Source organism: Leptosomus discolor, chromosome Z (genome assembly GCF_034619465.1).
Source record: "Leptosomus discolor isolate bLepDis1 chromosome Z, bLepDis1.hap2, whole genome shotgun sequence".
In the NCBI taxonomy this organism is placed as follows: Eukaryota; Metazoa; Chordata; class Aves; order Leptosomiformes; family Leptosomidae; genus Leptosomus; species Leptosomus discolor.
Window position 1 is genome coordinate 10,272,854 of NC_141419.1, and position 13,788 is coordinate 10,286,641.

Sequence of the window (13,788 nt, forward strand, 5' to 3'; positions counted from 1 at the left end):
TCTTCTGACATAGGTCACTGTGGGAAGGAAGGACCGTCAGTGTACCGAATTGCACCTGTTTGTGGAAGATAGGTACAAACCAAAAGCTTTACTTCTGGATTACAAGTGGCTGTTTTCTCAGGAAAGTGACTGAATAAATGCACATACTAAAACCAACTGAATTTTCTGTCGATGAGATAGAAGGTTTTCAGAGTGCAGTCACAAACAATGCTCGACACTGAATGGGAGTTGTCTTTCAAGACTTCGATAACTTTGAGATTTTACAGAAAACGCTTATGTGCATGATATATTTTCCCTTTACAGTACTGAAATACAGGCCTTCCAAGAGATTGACGTTTAATCTTTTTCTATAATGGTTTAATACATATACATTCTTGGAGATGAAAAGTAAAGTAGAAGAACTTGGCAACTTGGGTTGCCTTTCTGCAAGCTAAAGATGTTACAAATCCAGACAAACCTCTGAGCCCATCGAAATACCTACAGCTCGGACAGAGAAAATGTTTGCGAAAAGATTTTGCGCTATTAGAAGAGGGAAGGAAATGAGGTGTATTTTAGAATAAGTTTACTTACTTTTTCATGTTGGGCTAGCTAAAAAATACACACTTAAAGCCTATTTGGGGGTATATTCATTGTGAAATACAAATGAGAATAATTAAGACATACTGTGATGTTCTCAGGGAGGAGGCAAAGTGGATTGGAAAAGGAATTTGCAGTTGAGAACTTCCACTGTCAGCTAACGGGATGCTTAGAAATACCATAGAAACGATTAAAAGTCCCGCAGTCCAGCCTCATCTCTGCACTTTAATTGAGCATAACTTTCAGAGGGTAACTGCTATTCTCCTTGGTTTCCCTATCAGTGAATTAGAACCAGTAATTACTTGTTACTTGTGTGGGTGTTACAAAGATTACTTGATTTAGCATTGTTTCTGGTGCATTGCTTTCAAAAAGTTCGGTTCTATATAAATCTCTATAACCTTTTAATTAAAATCTTAGTGAAAAAGTAAAATGTGCATGAGGCTCTTGTTTGAGAACTTTTACCCCTCTGCAGCTTCTGAAATTTTTATGGTGTAAGAAAGTTAAATAATTTCTTAAGAGCGGGGGAAGAAAATCTCTCACAGTGCAGGCTTTAATTACAGACAGCGTTCCTATAAGATGTCATTAAAAGATGCTAGGCCTTAGAGGTAACTGGTGGATTCATTCTTTCACAGGTTGTACGGACCCCAAGGCTGTGTGCGCTTAGTGAAGAAGAGCAGAAACTGTTTTGGCAGCCCCGGCAGTTGTTGTGGAGGGATTATTTGCAGTCCTGTGTCCTGCTTGCATGGCTGGGGTGGATTCACTTCCATTCAGCCTACAGTGATTTCTCCAGGTAGCCCAAATCTCAGATCAGAGAGCAGTGGTGGGGCTGAGGTTTATTAAATGACGTCGAAGCAGTGTTTGAACATGAACATAGTACTTGTTGTGTTAATTCACAGAATTAAGTTAATCCGTAATTTCTTGTATTTCACTTACCGTGAGAAATAATTTTCTGCTGAAAACCCTAGTGAAATTAGTGCTTGTAAAGGCATGGAAGTTCCCTATCAAGAACACAATTTGCTACTGAGGGACTAAAATCCTTCTAATTCATGGTTTACCCGGTTTTGGCCTTGGGAACAAACATCGTAAAACAGGATTGCAGATAGTACGCATAGACATACTTGGGTTGCTAATTATAGGTAAATGTAAAACATTAATTCTTTTCAAAACTTTTCAGCAGTAAACTCAAAATGTGGTAACAGCTTATCTGGTGGGGGTTTTTTTGGCCTTGAACATTGACTTGTTTAGTATAGCTGTGCTAGCACCAAATGAACAAAGAGCAAAGTAAAAGATACTAAGGGCATGTTTTATACTTCCCAGCATAAAGACACTCTGTATGGTGAAGTAAGATGAATACAGTTCTGCATGCAAATAGATACGGACCTAATGCAGTGAGGAATTAGAAGGCAGTAACAGAAAGGAAATGAAGAGTTTATTGTTTTTATAGCTCTAATATCCATTAAAAGTTAGTAACACAGCAGGTGACAGTTTGGGTAAGTGTAAAGTGAATGTTTTGAAATAAATAGCAGTTGGGTGACCTGGGATGTCAGGGCTCTAGACAAGGGTGTGTGTTTGTCAATATATCCTACATGTTTTACAGACTCCTCAGGGAACAGGGGAAGATACAATTTCACCTTTTCTGTGCCAAAACATTTTAATTATATCTTCTTCCAAGTACAGCGGTTCAGTAACCAAGGAGCTGACATTGATGCATGTGTTGATAAAGCTGCAAACATTCAAAATGAGATTAACAAAGATTTTGAGGAAAGGGTGACAGCTAATTTTGCACAGTATTCTGCATCTAATTCAGGTCAGTGTAATGATAGAATATTTTATAACTGTTGTGTCATCCACAGGGACTTTTATGATGCTTTGTGTTTTTGAGAATTTGTGTATATGAAAGTAGAGTTCTTTATACATCATTCAAACAGGTTATAACTTTTTTATTGAACATCTATTGGTTGTAGCCATAAACAGGAATAAACTTCAGCATTTAGAAGCGATTTTATATAGCCATCAGCATTCATCACAGTCATAGGTTCCTTTTGTCTAATTCACCTTGGAAGTCTTGACTTGATATGTGGAATGGAATCAAAACTACCGTGCCAGTTTTGCAGCGTTGCTTAATATTTGCAAAAAGATCGGAGGGAAAGTTATATCAAGTGTATTTAAATAATCAAACTGTAGTTTCTTTGTGTTGTGTGGGACCTTTTGAGAACATCTCAATGTATTTCTGCTCTATTCTCCTCCTTGTTTGAAGGCAACTGACATTCTTCTTTCACTTTTCTTTTTGTTTGTGAAATTTTCGCCTTTTTTTTTATCCACTCACTTCTCCATCTGCTTTCACTTTTGTTTGCTTGGGCCGTCTCTCATCCCAACTTGATAATGAGGAATGCGGTGTGACCCTGACCTCTATCAGCCCATGCATGACCTTCTGACTCCCCCACATAACCTTTGACCTTCTCTTTGACAGCTTGATTAATTACCCTGTGTTATGATTTATGAGTAAGTGCTATGTAAAAATAATAGACAACAGGTGGTCCTCTAAAAACTTTTTGTGGCATGTTTTCTTTTCCTGCCTAGCTTGATGAGCTATTTTTAAGTTGGGAACTTCGTGGGACAATGTGTGTTTGGCAGTAACACGGCATTTTTACACACTTGGACACAGTGCTGGAATTCAGGCAGGCGAGGTGTAGCCGGGATGGAAATATTGCAAAGTGTTAGCAGGGTGCAGTTGCCAAAATGTACATTGGGTGGAAACAGAAAGCGGAGTCAACTGACATTTCAGGCATTTCGGTCTCAGGTCACGTCTTGAGAAAATTACTCAAATAATGGAGGGGGCATTTTTCAAGCTAAGCTGCATCTCCAGCAGCTATGTTTACTTTAACGCTTCACTAGTGACTTCTGATTGGTTGTCTTGACCTCGTCCCACTGTTGCACCTATGATGTCGCAACAGTGACATAGATGTACCCTTCTTCTCGAAAAGATGGGAAATGAGCAGAACATACCTCCTTCAGAAAGATGAATTGACATGGTTGTGCCGTTTTAACCATGGACAGAATTAAGAGCTGAGCACTTTCAGTTGCATTTCCCCTGGGAATTAACTCCGGTCTTGTTGCCAGTGATCCAAATAGAAACCCAAACTTGAAAATTTGGGATGATAAAGCTTAGGAAAATGATCTCTTTCAGACCTTCGCTCGCAGTCCAAAAAGATAGTTACATAGGTCAAAAGATTCCTCTCCAGCCCTGACCTTTCTGGTCACATATGGTGTCCCATCTTGGTGGATTAATATGCAGAGCTGAATGCTTTCAGCTCATTATTCATGTGGCCAGGCAGAAGAGATTTCAAAAGATTTGGAATTTACCTCAAATACTTCAGGGTTCTGGGTTTTTAACCTTGCTCTTGCTGTCAGAGGCAATAATTTTGGCATCCCTTCTGTTTCGAATATCTCGCTTGAACTTCCTGTAAGAGGCAGAAAGTACCGCTCCCGTTTCTGGCTTGTCTATTACGGTGGAAAAGGCCCTTTTCCATTGTCGTGGCTTTGTAGTAAAGGTATAGTAACCACGGTTCAGTCTTTCCAACACTTGATGTTGTCTACCTGCTTCTCCTTCATCATCATTTGCTGGCTCAATCATAAGTATTAATTGTGTTTGTATTTATGAACCTGAAGGTGGAGCTTGCACACAGTCCTCTACCTCTAGAAGCCGTTTCCTGGAGGACGCTCGTAGTAAGCATAGGTTACGTTTTACTTACTTTGAAGCATTAGAATTTGGGGAAGTAGCTGTTAATTGGGTGTTTTAGTCAGAGGGTAAACCTGTAATTGTACTGAACTCGTGGATTAGGGGCTGGGGCTTGTCTTTGTCAGTGTCTGTCCTGATTATTGCGTCTCATCACAGATACACAAATGGGGGATGCAGGCAGACCTCAGCTTCTGTGCGACATCTGTATTCTCCCAGGCATGTGGTAGAGCATGGGGCTTGGCTTGTTTCAGTCAACTGAAGATTGATGGGGGAGGGGCTTGGGCTGGGGAGTGTTGTCCCAAAGTTTAGCTTTTTACCGTGAAAAAACTTTGCACTTTAGAGAGTGTTTTCTCTTTTCTGTGTGCACTGGACACACAGGAGAAAACTACTCCAGTCCTATGTACTAGTTTTTAGTGATGGTGGCCCCTTCTAACCCCTAGCATTCTGTGATTCTGTGGCAAGCTTTAAAAACTCTCCTGGATAATGGTACTTGCTTACGTCGTAGGTCACTACATTTTAATAATGCCGTAAGCTCATCATAGCTGAAATTGATATTTTTAATGACATTGTGAGGTATGTACTGAACATGATTTCCATTTAAAAACATACTTTTTAGTGAATGTGATTTTATCTTAATGCCTAACAGTCATGCCAAAGACACTGTATCTTGCATATTTATTGAAGTTTGCTTAAGGCCTTTTTTTAGATACTAGTGGTCTTGTGTGCTCAGTTTTGCACTGACTTGCACTTTGCTCAACCCCTCTGCGTCAGTGAGGAGTTCTGCCTATTTTTTTCATTCTCTGATTGCATCGAACTCTAATGGTGCAGCTACACCCACGGAAGTATATTTTTTAAAATTTAATTGAACTTAAAAGTTTACATAGAAATTATCTAGACCTGAGTATTCCTCTTCAGTAGAGAATGCTTGGGCTAAGGCTGAATGAGAGACGTTGTAATGGGGCACAATTTCACCAGTCATTTTGTTTTTCTATGTTGTTTTATACATATTACTTTTAAATCTTCTTTCTGGTGCTATTGTTTACATCTTGAAAATTAGGATGCAGAAGTACAAGGGAAAGGGAAATACACTGCATCATGTAAGGAGAACAATCTAAAAAGATGTTGCTTTCCTAAGAGAAAGTATTATGAGTTGTAAGATAGGTTTTCCCATAATTGAGAAGAAAAATAATCTCAGTTGTAACTTAATTGTTTTAATTGTACTGACAGGAAAGGTCTGCTATCTGGGAGAAATTAAAAAAAAAAAGTAAAGGGACACATGTTACACCGCTTAAAATATAATTGATAAAAATCCTTTAATTGATTTATGAAATAGTGAATTTAAAAATGGAATCATATTTCATCTGTGGATGTCTATGTGAAAAATTGACATTGTGTCCTCATAAAATTGGACAAATGAGTCATGTAATTTTCAGTTACATAATCAATAACTTAGACAAATTCTACTTCTTTGATGATTTATGTGTCTGTTTTGTGGTCAGCTTAAAGTAGACACAGAGTTTTCAAATCCCTGTAACACTTGTAGACCTGTAATAAACACATGAATTTTGCATTTGACATTATATAGAAAGCAAAACGAAATCGATACGGAAAATGTCTCTGCTCAAAACAGGCGGGTTAAGAAGACAAACAGCACAGAGAGCCCCAAAACCAGCAGCCTGCCAAGCACTGCAAAAACTTGGTCCTACCCTGCCACTTAGCAAGCTCAAAAAACATCCATTCATCTGAGGCGTGTGATTTAGGGAAGTTTCTAAGTGGTATTCTCCCCTGTGATGGATTTTGGGCTTTGAATTTTCCAGGTCAGAAATTCTATGTGCTAACAGTACACCATTGGGCGTTAACACGGCCAACAGTGGCGTGGGTAGATTTTAAACTTTGTCTTCTTTAATTTTCTGTTTTCCTTTGCCCCTCCCTCTTTTGTTTATTTATTTACTTGCCTGTTTGTTTGTATTTGTCCCAGTTCAGTTCACTCAGCAGGGAGGGCAGGGGAGTGACATGACAGGAGACCACTTACTCATGGCACTGCGTCAAGCGAGGAGGCAATTTTCTCTTTGGCCTATGGTGACCTTTTTTGACTACATCCCTTACGCCAGAGACTGTGTCCTGAATGCCTTTATTTCACCCTGTTTAGCAGAGTGCAACCGTGCCCTTTAACTTGGTTTTTGGTGGGAGGAGAAGCTGCGGCAGACGTTTGAGAAGGGCACAAGGACGAGGGGTAGGAACTCCCTTCAGATGCGATTTTGATAACTAGTCGAGTGTGTCCAACTGTAGAAAATCACCGAGTGACAATCTGTCTACCTGACAGTGGCCACAATGCGCTACAAGGTTTGTGAATGGCTCTACAGATTAGAATAAAGCGAGCCCAAATAAAGTATCTTTTGTTGGTGTGGGCTTGGTTTGCTCTGACCAGCTAGGTATGGGGACCTCTTTGATCCTCGTGCCTAGCCCAAGTGCACAACGAAGCACCAAGTGAACAGCTGGAATAAAGCTGTTCAGTTAGGTAATTAATATAGACGTTTCCAAAAAGTAAGACTTTATTAAAATTTACCTTTAAAGGACAGCTTGATTTTGACTGGGTAGCCCATGGTAACTTTAAGGACTCATCTGTTCAATGCACGTGCTTCTCTTTTCTCCCTGGGTTTGCGATTATATCTTCCGCGAATATTACAATTCTTGTGTGATTTGCCATCATTTAAAAATCATAATAAAATGATTGGCTGATTTATTCAAGATTTATTTCTCATTCATAAATTCATGTATTTTTCAACTGGCTCATTTTCTGAGCCACAAAAATGCAGCTGGTATGCTCAAAAGCATCCTGCAGGTCACAAATTTTCTCTGGGTTTGTTGAATACAGGACATAATCCCAGTGAAGTTTTAGAGTAGATTTAAAGATGTACTTAAAAGTCATCCCCACAGTAAAAGAGTTGGCTTGTAAGCAATACCACCGAATCAGTTTTGGTATTGATTCATTGTTACTGCCGCTATTGGCTTCTGCAGGATATGCTTGTTGTCAGCTAGACAAAAGGTTTTACTGTTTTAAACTGCGGTGAATAATTTTCACATGCTTTCTTTAATATATATGTGTATGTATTATGAAATATATATGAAATCCCTCCATACTTTTTTTTGAAGGTTTTTATTGGCTGAGTATAAAGCTTTTTATTCATCATTAGCCAGAGTTCTTAAAATAATATTTTGCTTTTAGTTCTCGTACTGTTTTCTGGAAAAGTATATAAAGTGCTTATGAATAAAATCACATACTGAATTATTTTAAAGGTAAAACAAGCAACTTTTCTGACGCTGAGAGATGTGTATGAGCATAAGTGCACACATAGACATGTTCACACATCAACATCCCTTTTAATGACAGAAATGAAACAAGCAGAATACTCTTAAAATACCCTTCTATAAATTATGTTGTATGAACTTGCTGAAATAAATATAAAAGTTTTTAATAGCATTAAAGTAAGCACAAAGCATTTTCAAGCATTAAATCTCCCTTTTCATATTTCTTCTTTTTTGTGCGTGTGTGTGTCTCTTCTAAAACAGGAAGGCTATGGAGTAATAGTACTGAATCCCAATGAGAACTATATTGAAGTGGAGAAGACAAAAGCCCAAGTACAGCTGTCTTCTGATAGCTCAGATGAACCTGCAGAAAAGAGGGAAAGAAAAGAAAAAGTCCAGAAGGAAACAAAGAAGCGACGTGACTTCTATGAAAAGTATCGAAATCCACAAAAAGAAAAAGAGACTATGCAGATGTATATTAGAGTAAGTTTTTTGTTTTGTTTTGTTTGCCTTTCTCTAATGATGTATAGGTGTGTTTACTGTCCATATTGGCTGATAAACAGCATGCTTTTTTAAAAACATTCAAGAGCTCGTACAGTGTTCCTGGGTCTTTATGCTATTGATATTTTTTGTCATTTATTGAATGTGAAGTTTTGAAAGAGTTACAAAACATTCCTTTCTAATTTCAAAGGGGAGCTTCAAATGAACCCCAGAGGAACTCACTGGTGCTATCAAGGAAGAGAATGATTTAAGGAAGTCTTTGTTAAAATGATTTTATAAACAGAGGTGTGCATAAGAAACACTTTCTAGTGCAGCTTAGGCAACATATTAGCTTCATATGTCATGCATGCATTTATTGTATTGTATTGTCTTATACTGAAGAGGCGGTAGTTATAGCCTGATAGTTTTTTAACATATTACCTGCTGAATTAATAATGTATTGCGGAAAATACCGGTGTTCATCTTCTTGAGGTAGCAGATTTACTCTATAATGTATTGTTTTCATATGAGCAGCCATCCATTGTGTTTCAGCTGAACTTCTGAAGGCAGATAAAGGAGGAGAGTTATTAATATCTTAATAAATATTTAAGCTAGAATAGTTCAAGAATGGTGTAATCAGGAAACTCTGTCCCTTGCTCTTTTCTTACTCAGTGAACCTTTGCACTTTGTAATGCTACCAGCATGGGATCGTTATAACAGTGCTACCCGAGGATTTCTAATTCTGCAGGGGGCACAAACAATATTATTTGCACTTCGACACATTCTGCTTCATATACATACTATGCATTATAAATTCAAGACTGAGTCAGGCAATTTCCAGAGTCCTTATTGTAAAAGTTAGCATTTTCATTCAACAGTAAAACATATCAGAAACGCAACAGTGTAGTTAAAACAGTAAAAATGTATATGCCTTTCTGGTGCAAAACAGAGAATAATCCAGCAAAAGACATGCTAGAATCATCTTAAATTTTAACGTATTCCTATTAATTCCATAACAATGTTTGTAGGAGGAATACAGCTGTAGTGGTTACAAGTTAAAAGGGTTTGTAACCTGGATGCGAGGTTTATCACTGATGCCATAAATATTACTGTGTCTTTTGAGAACTATCTCACTATTGAGTGTGGGAAACAAAAGGATACATATACATATTCAACAGGGCAGTAGTTTTTCTATCTGCTGCTTTTTATGAGAGATGCCATTCTGCTCACCAGCTAGAGCCTGCTCCAAAAGCGGGGCGACCAGGCTTGTCTCAGGGTCTATCAGAAGCCAGTGGACGATGTTGCTGTATTGTCCAGAAAGGCATTTAGTCAGCATTCTGATCCAGTGTCCCTTGTTGAAAGTGAACCTTTATTTGATACCTTTTTAGCGTTTCCACCTTCTTGTGGCTCTTTTGCTTGATGAGGCATGAAATTTGGCTTCAGGAGGTTTGACCCCCAAAGCATAAAAAGCATGAGTCAATCCCATTTCCTTTTTTACGCAGCTCTGTGCTTCATATATGACTGTTGACGTTCCCTTTATTTGATTTTCTTCAAACCAAGGAAAGAAGTAACATAAGTTTTAGTGAAAGTGTGGGTGGTAGTCTCCTTTCCTGGACAAATTAACTGCAAATGGGTTTTGTGATGTGCTTGGTGTTTTATTCTGAAAGAATTCTTTGGGGTTTGTTTCTTTGATAGGCTCTAGTACAGACAGTTTTTTGAAACAGAATGAAAAATGTCCCTGCTTTGGTGTGTGGCAGGACGAATTACTGCAATTTACTTGCCTATCGGTTTCTGAAACAAAACTGGAGCGCCGATAGAATGCCATTTACTCTGTTGGGCAGAGCTACTAAGTCTGTAGGTGGCTGCAAGACGAGCGGTGAACATAGCGTGCTCTGCTCCACCTTCCTGGCCACAGACACGGTCGTCAGTCTGTCCAGGCATCGCACGATGCAAACAAAATGGTGCAACACCATATTCGCAATGGATTTCTTTCCTGCCGCCCTTGGGTCCGTAGGATCCCGTGTGCTGCAAGAATCGCTGTTAGTTTGTTTGCACCCTGGGACTTGCTGCCAGGCTTACTGCAACCACGGGCTGCTGAGGGGTGCGGTGTTGGGGCTGGTTTGGGTTAATCTCCAAGGGCAATTTAGATAAGGCCTTTACTTACTGTGTAGTATAGCACAGATTTGAGTCACTGGGCTCTTGAAATAAAACATATTGTCACTCCACAGAAGTATTTAAGGATGGTATATGCTTCATAATGATCTCATCAAGGAGTTTTGACAAACCTGAGCAAGCCTTAAGTCATCTTTGCCGAGCAGAGAAAACTGGTAGAGAGAGACTAGAAGAAAAATATCCTCACGTTGAGGGAAAATTTGTTTGTGTCAAATATGCTGGGGAAATTGTTTCAGACTGTTAAGTAGTAGGAATAAACATCCTCAGTTATGTTCTTATAAGGTCATTGAGATCTGTTGTGATCTGATGAGGAAATGCCATTTGAACAAATTAAATCTGTCTGGATGATGCTCCCACTTGTGCAGTTAGATTTTCCAAGAATTGGAAAAACTGAACTTGTCCATGGGAAATTTAAGTATTTTCTTCATGTTCATAGGAAAAAAATCAAATGGCTGGGATAGTCAAGAATATGCAATGGCAGAGTCTTAAACTACAAAATGTCAAATCGGACTGTATTTTTATACAAAATGAGTACAAATAAAAATGGCTGTGGGAGTGTGTAGTGCATTAAGTGTAGTGCTTGAAAGATCAAAGTGCTTATTGTTTCATGCTGGAAGTTTCCTTAACTATGAAATAATGGACTTTCTGGCATACATTATAGCTTGTTAAAGGGACTGATTTGGTCTGGGCAATAAACATCATGTCAAACATTGTGGCAGAAAAACCTGCTTAATGTGTTTTGTAATAAGACAGAATTTTTTGTTCTTGAAAACATCTGCCAACTGAATTCACGAGTGAAGACAGAAAATGTCAGTAACAATCTTATAAATTTAGTTTCTTTTTTGTCGATATAAACCAGGGAAAAAAGGTATTGATAATCTGCACTGACTATAATACTTTATGGAATGATTAAACAAAAGCATTTTACTTTTATGTAACATGCTAATGAATGCATAAGAATTTTAATACTCTTACTGTTCAGATTTTAACAAGCATATTGCCAGCAGATCATTTTAAAAGCATCTGGTTTTTAATGTGTTGAATGGAGGATTTGAGTCAAATAGCTAAATATGTACATACATCCTTTTAAAAAACATATTTCTGTCCTTACTGATACTACCATTTTTTCTTAGACCACCAGAGGCTGCTGCTGTACGTATTGGCTAATGCTTCCCCCCAGAAACTTAAGACCCTAGCCAACCTTCATTTATTACTGAACTAAACTGAGAATTTGTTGATCTCTAACCTTTTTCTGTGGAAACAGATCATACAGGCTTAAATGTGACATGATTATTCCCTCCATCCCCCGAGCCATCTCCCACTCCCTACAGATTTTCACACTGACTCTCTGTTAAAAGACACTTAGAAATGTAAATCAGTATTTATCCACTTCTAAACAGCATTCACCACTTAAGTATACTGAATGGATTCTGAAATGTTATTAAAGGAAAAAGTATAAATCGCATAATTTTATCATAATAATAATTTGCAATAATGTTGCTGCCACGATAGTCGAAGAATATCAAAGAAGCAATGAAGGAAGAAGGAGGAAGAAGTACTTTTACCAGACCGGCTGATGGGGTCAGGTTTTCTGGGCAAAAGGCATAAGCCTTTCCTGGGCCTGTGTGCTAGGAATTTTGGCCTTTTTTGTTCCACCGAGCTCAGCTGCTTTAATAATTCTTACTGCAAAATATTATTTTGACTATAGCACAATCTATAACAATGCTATTTATACTAACAGCCTGTCAATGAAATTAAATTAATTTTGGATGTAACGTACTTTTCAGAAATAATTTTTCCCATTTTCTGCGAGAGATTAAATAGAAAAGGATCATGTGCAACTAATTAATTTCATTTACTAAAAATGGATGCATCAGGATCATTTGTGCCAGTATTTAGGAGAAAGTGGTGAAAGGCAGGTTTATTAGTATACAGTTAAGTACGCGACAAGTGCTGATGGGCAGGAAATCCTGGCAAGCGTGCAAGCATAGTTGTGCCATTTCTGCTCATTGTTCGATGCGGCTGACATGAGGTATCACCTGACTGAAGGTCACCGCAGAGTGTCCGCTTTTGCAGGGTGACCTTTTGGTGCGGTGGATTTATTTCGCCTTGGTGATGGAGCTGTTCCCCGGCGTCTCTGCGGTCTTGCCAGCTGCGCGAGTCTAGCCCCGTGGCCATCTCCAGGCAGATGCCTACCCTGTGACTTGGCAATGTGCGTGCCTGCTCTTGTCCAGAGCCAGTGTGACGGCATTAGCGTGCTGCTGAGACCAAGCTAATAAGCCCTTTATTCCACCAGAAGAGACAAAATTACAAGTGCTAGGCAGATACCTCCCGAGAGTTAAGGGATGTGCTGCAGCACAGAGTCCGTGGCAGACCACGGGGCATCAGCACTCGAACCTCCAGAGTCTCTGTCCAATGTTTATATCGCAATGCCTTTTCTTGTCCCCTTTTGCAGGCACGCTTTACCTACACCTCTGAAATAGCACGTAGTTTTACTTTGCCCATATTTGCCTTTTAAAGCCCGTTACTTCCTTATCTTCTTGAGAAATCTCTTGCACTTCTAATCAACAGCAAAATCACGCTGGCAATGGAAAACTCATGAGAACCACTTAAAAAGCTGCCATGGCTTTATTGTTCTTGCCCCATGTACTGCTAGGCGTTCAGAGTTACAAAAAGACTGCAATTCAGGTACTGGGACATAAACGTGTAGTGACATTCTGGGTGCCACAGGGTATTTGGGACACCTGGAGAGACCTGGCTGGTGTCTTGTAGGACCTGCACCACCAAAGACCTGCACTGTGCTGGCCCAGCAGCTGGAAGCCAAGTGAAGGACTCTACAAAGCATCTACAATGGCACTGCGCACCTACAGTTAGGCCTTCACATCGTTCCTAAAGGGTCAGATAAGCTTTAGGTTCCAACAGTAGTTTCTATATGACAGGGAGAATCATATTTCATTCTACAGATGCCACAATGAACAGGCATCTCACATTAGATAGCTGAAGTATGTGGAGTCTGAGCTATAGTAGTATGCCATAATTTATGCATAGGCTATTTAGCTTGTGCAGCTAAAGTAGGTACTTTAAAAAATCCTGAGATTGTAAAGACTTCATATGGTATCTTTTGCGTCTCCTAGTCCAGAAAAGTTATATTTGTCTTCTCTTCCTTGAGCAAGTGAGAAATCGGAGACACAATCGCTGAAGGAAGGTTTTGCATCTTTTCAAGAGCACCACTGGCTCTTCTTTCTGCCATACCCTCTCTTTGTTCTGCGTTTCACAAGTATGTTTTAATCAAAGAAAAGGAATAAATCGGGGCCATCTAGCTTTGCTGTCTTTCAGACATTCATTACATGATGCTGACAAAATGCGCATTGTTAGATCCGACTCCTAAAACATGAGGGAAGCCGTGTGAGTTTCCAAAAGAAAGAACCAGCTTGTATCTCTCCTCCCACCACGAGCTGTGCGGTGCCCCTGTTGTGCTAAAAAAGACCTTCTCTCACAGGTCAGATGAGTCCTCC

General features: G+C 39.2%; 1 protein-coding gene across 3 annotated transcripts in view; it reads left to right on the plus strand.

Moving 5' to 3' along the window:
• ARB2A (ARB2 cotranscriptional regulator A) overlaps positions 1-13,788 on the plus strand; it is a 243,903-nt gene that overhangs the window by 98,560 nt on the left and 131,555 nt on the right. For all 3 annotated transcript variants that reach the window (XM_086479798.1, XM_086479799.1, XM_086479801.1), the window contains one exon: positions 7,886-8,104. In XM_086479798.1, coding sequence (XP_086335924.1) covers positions 7,886-8,104 — 219 coding nt within the window. The remainder of the gene's footprint in view (positions 1-7,885; positions 8,105-13,788) is intronic.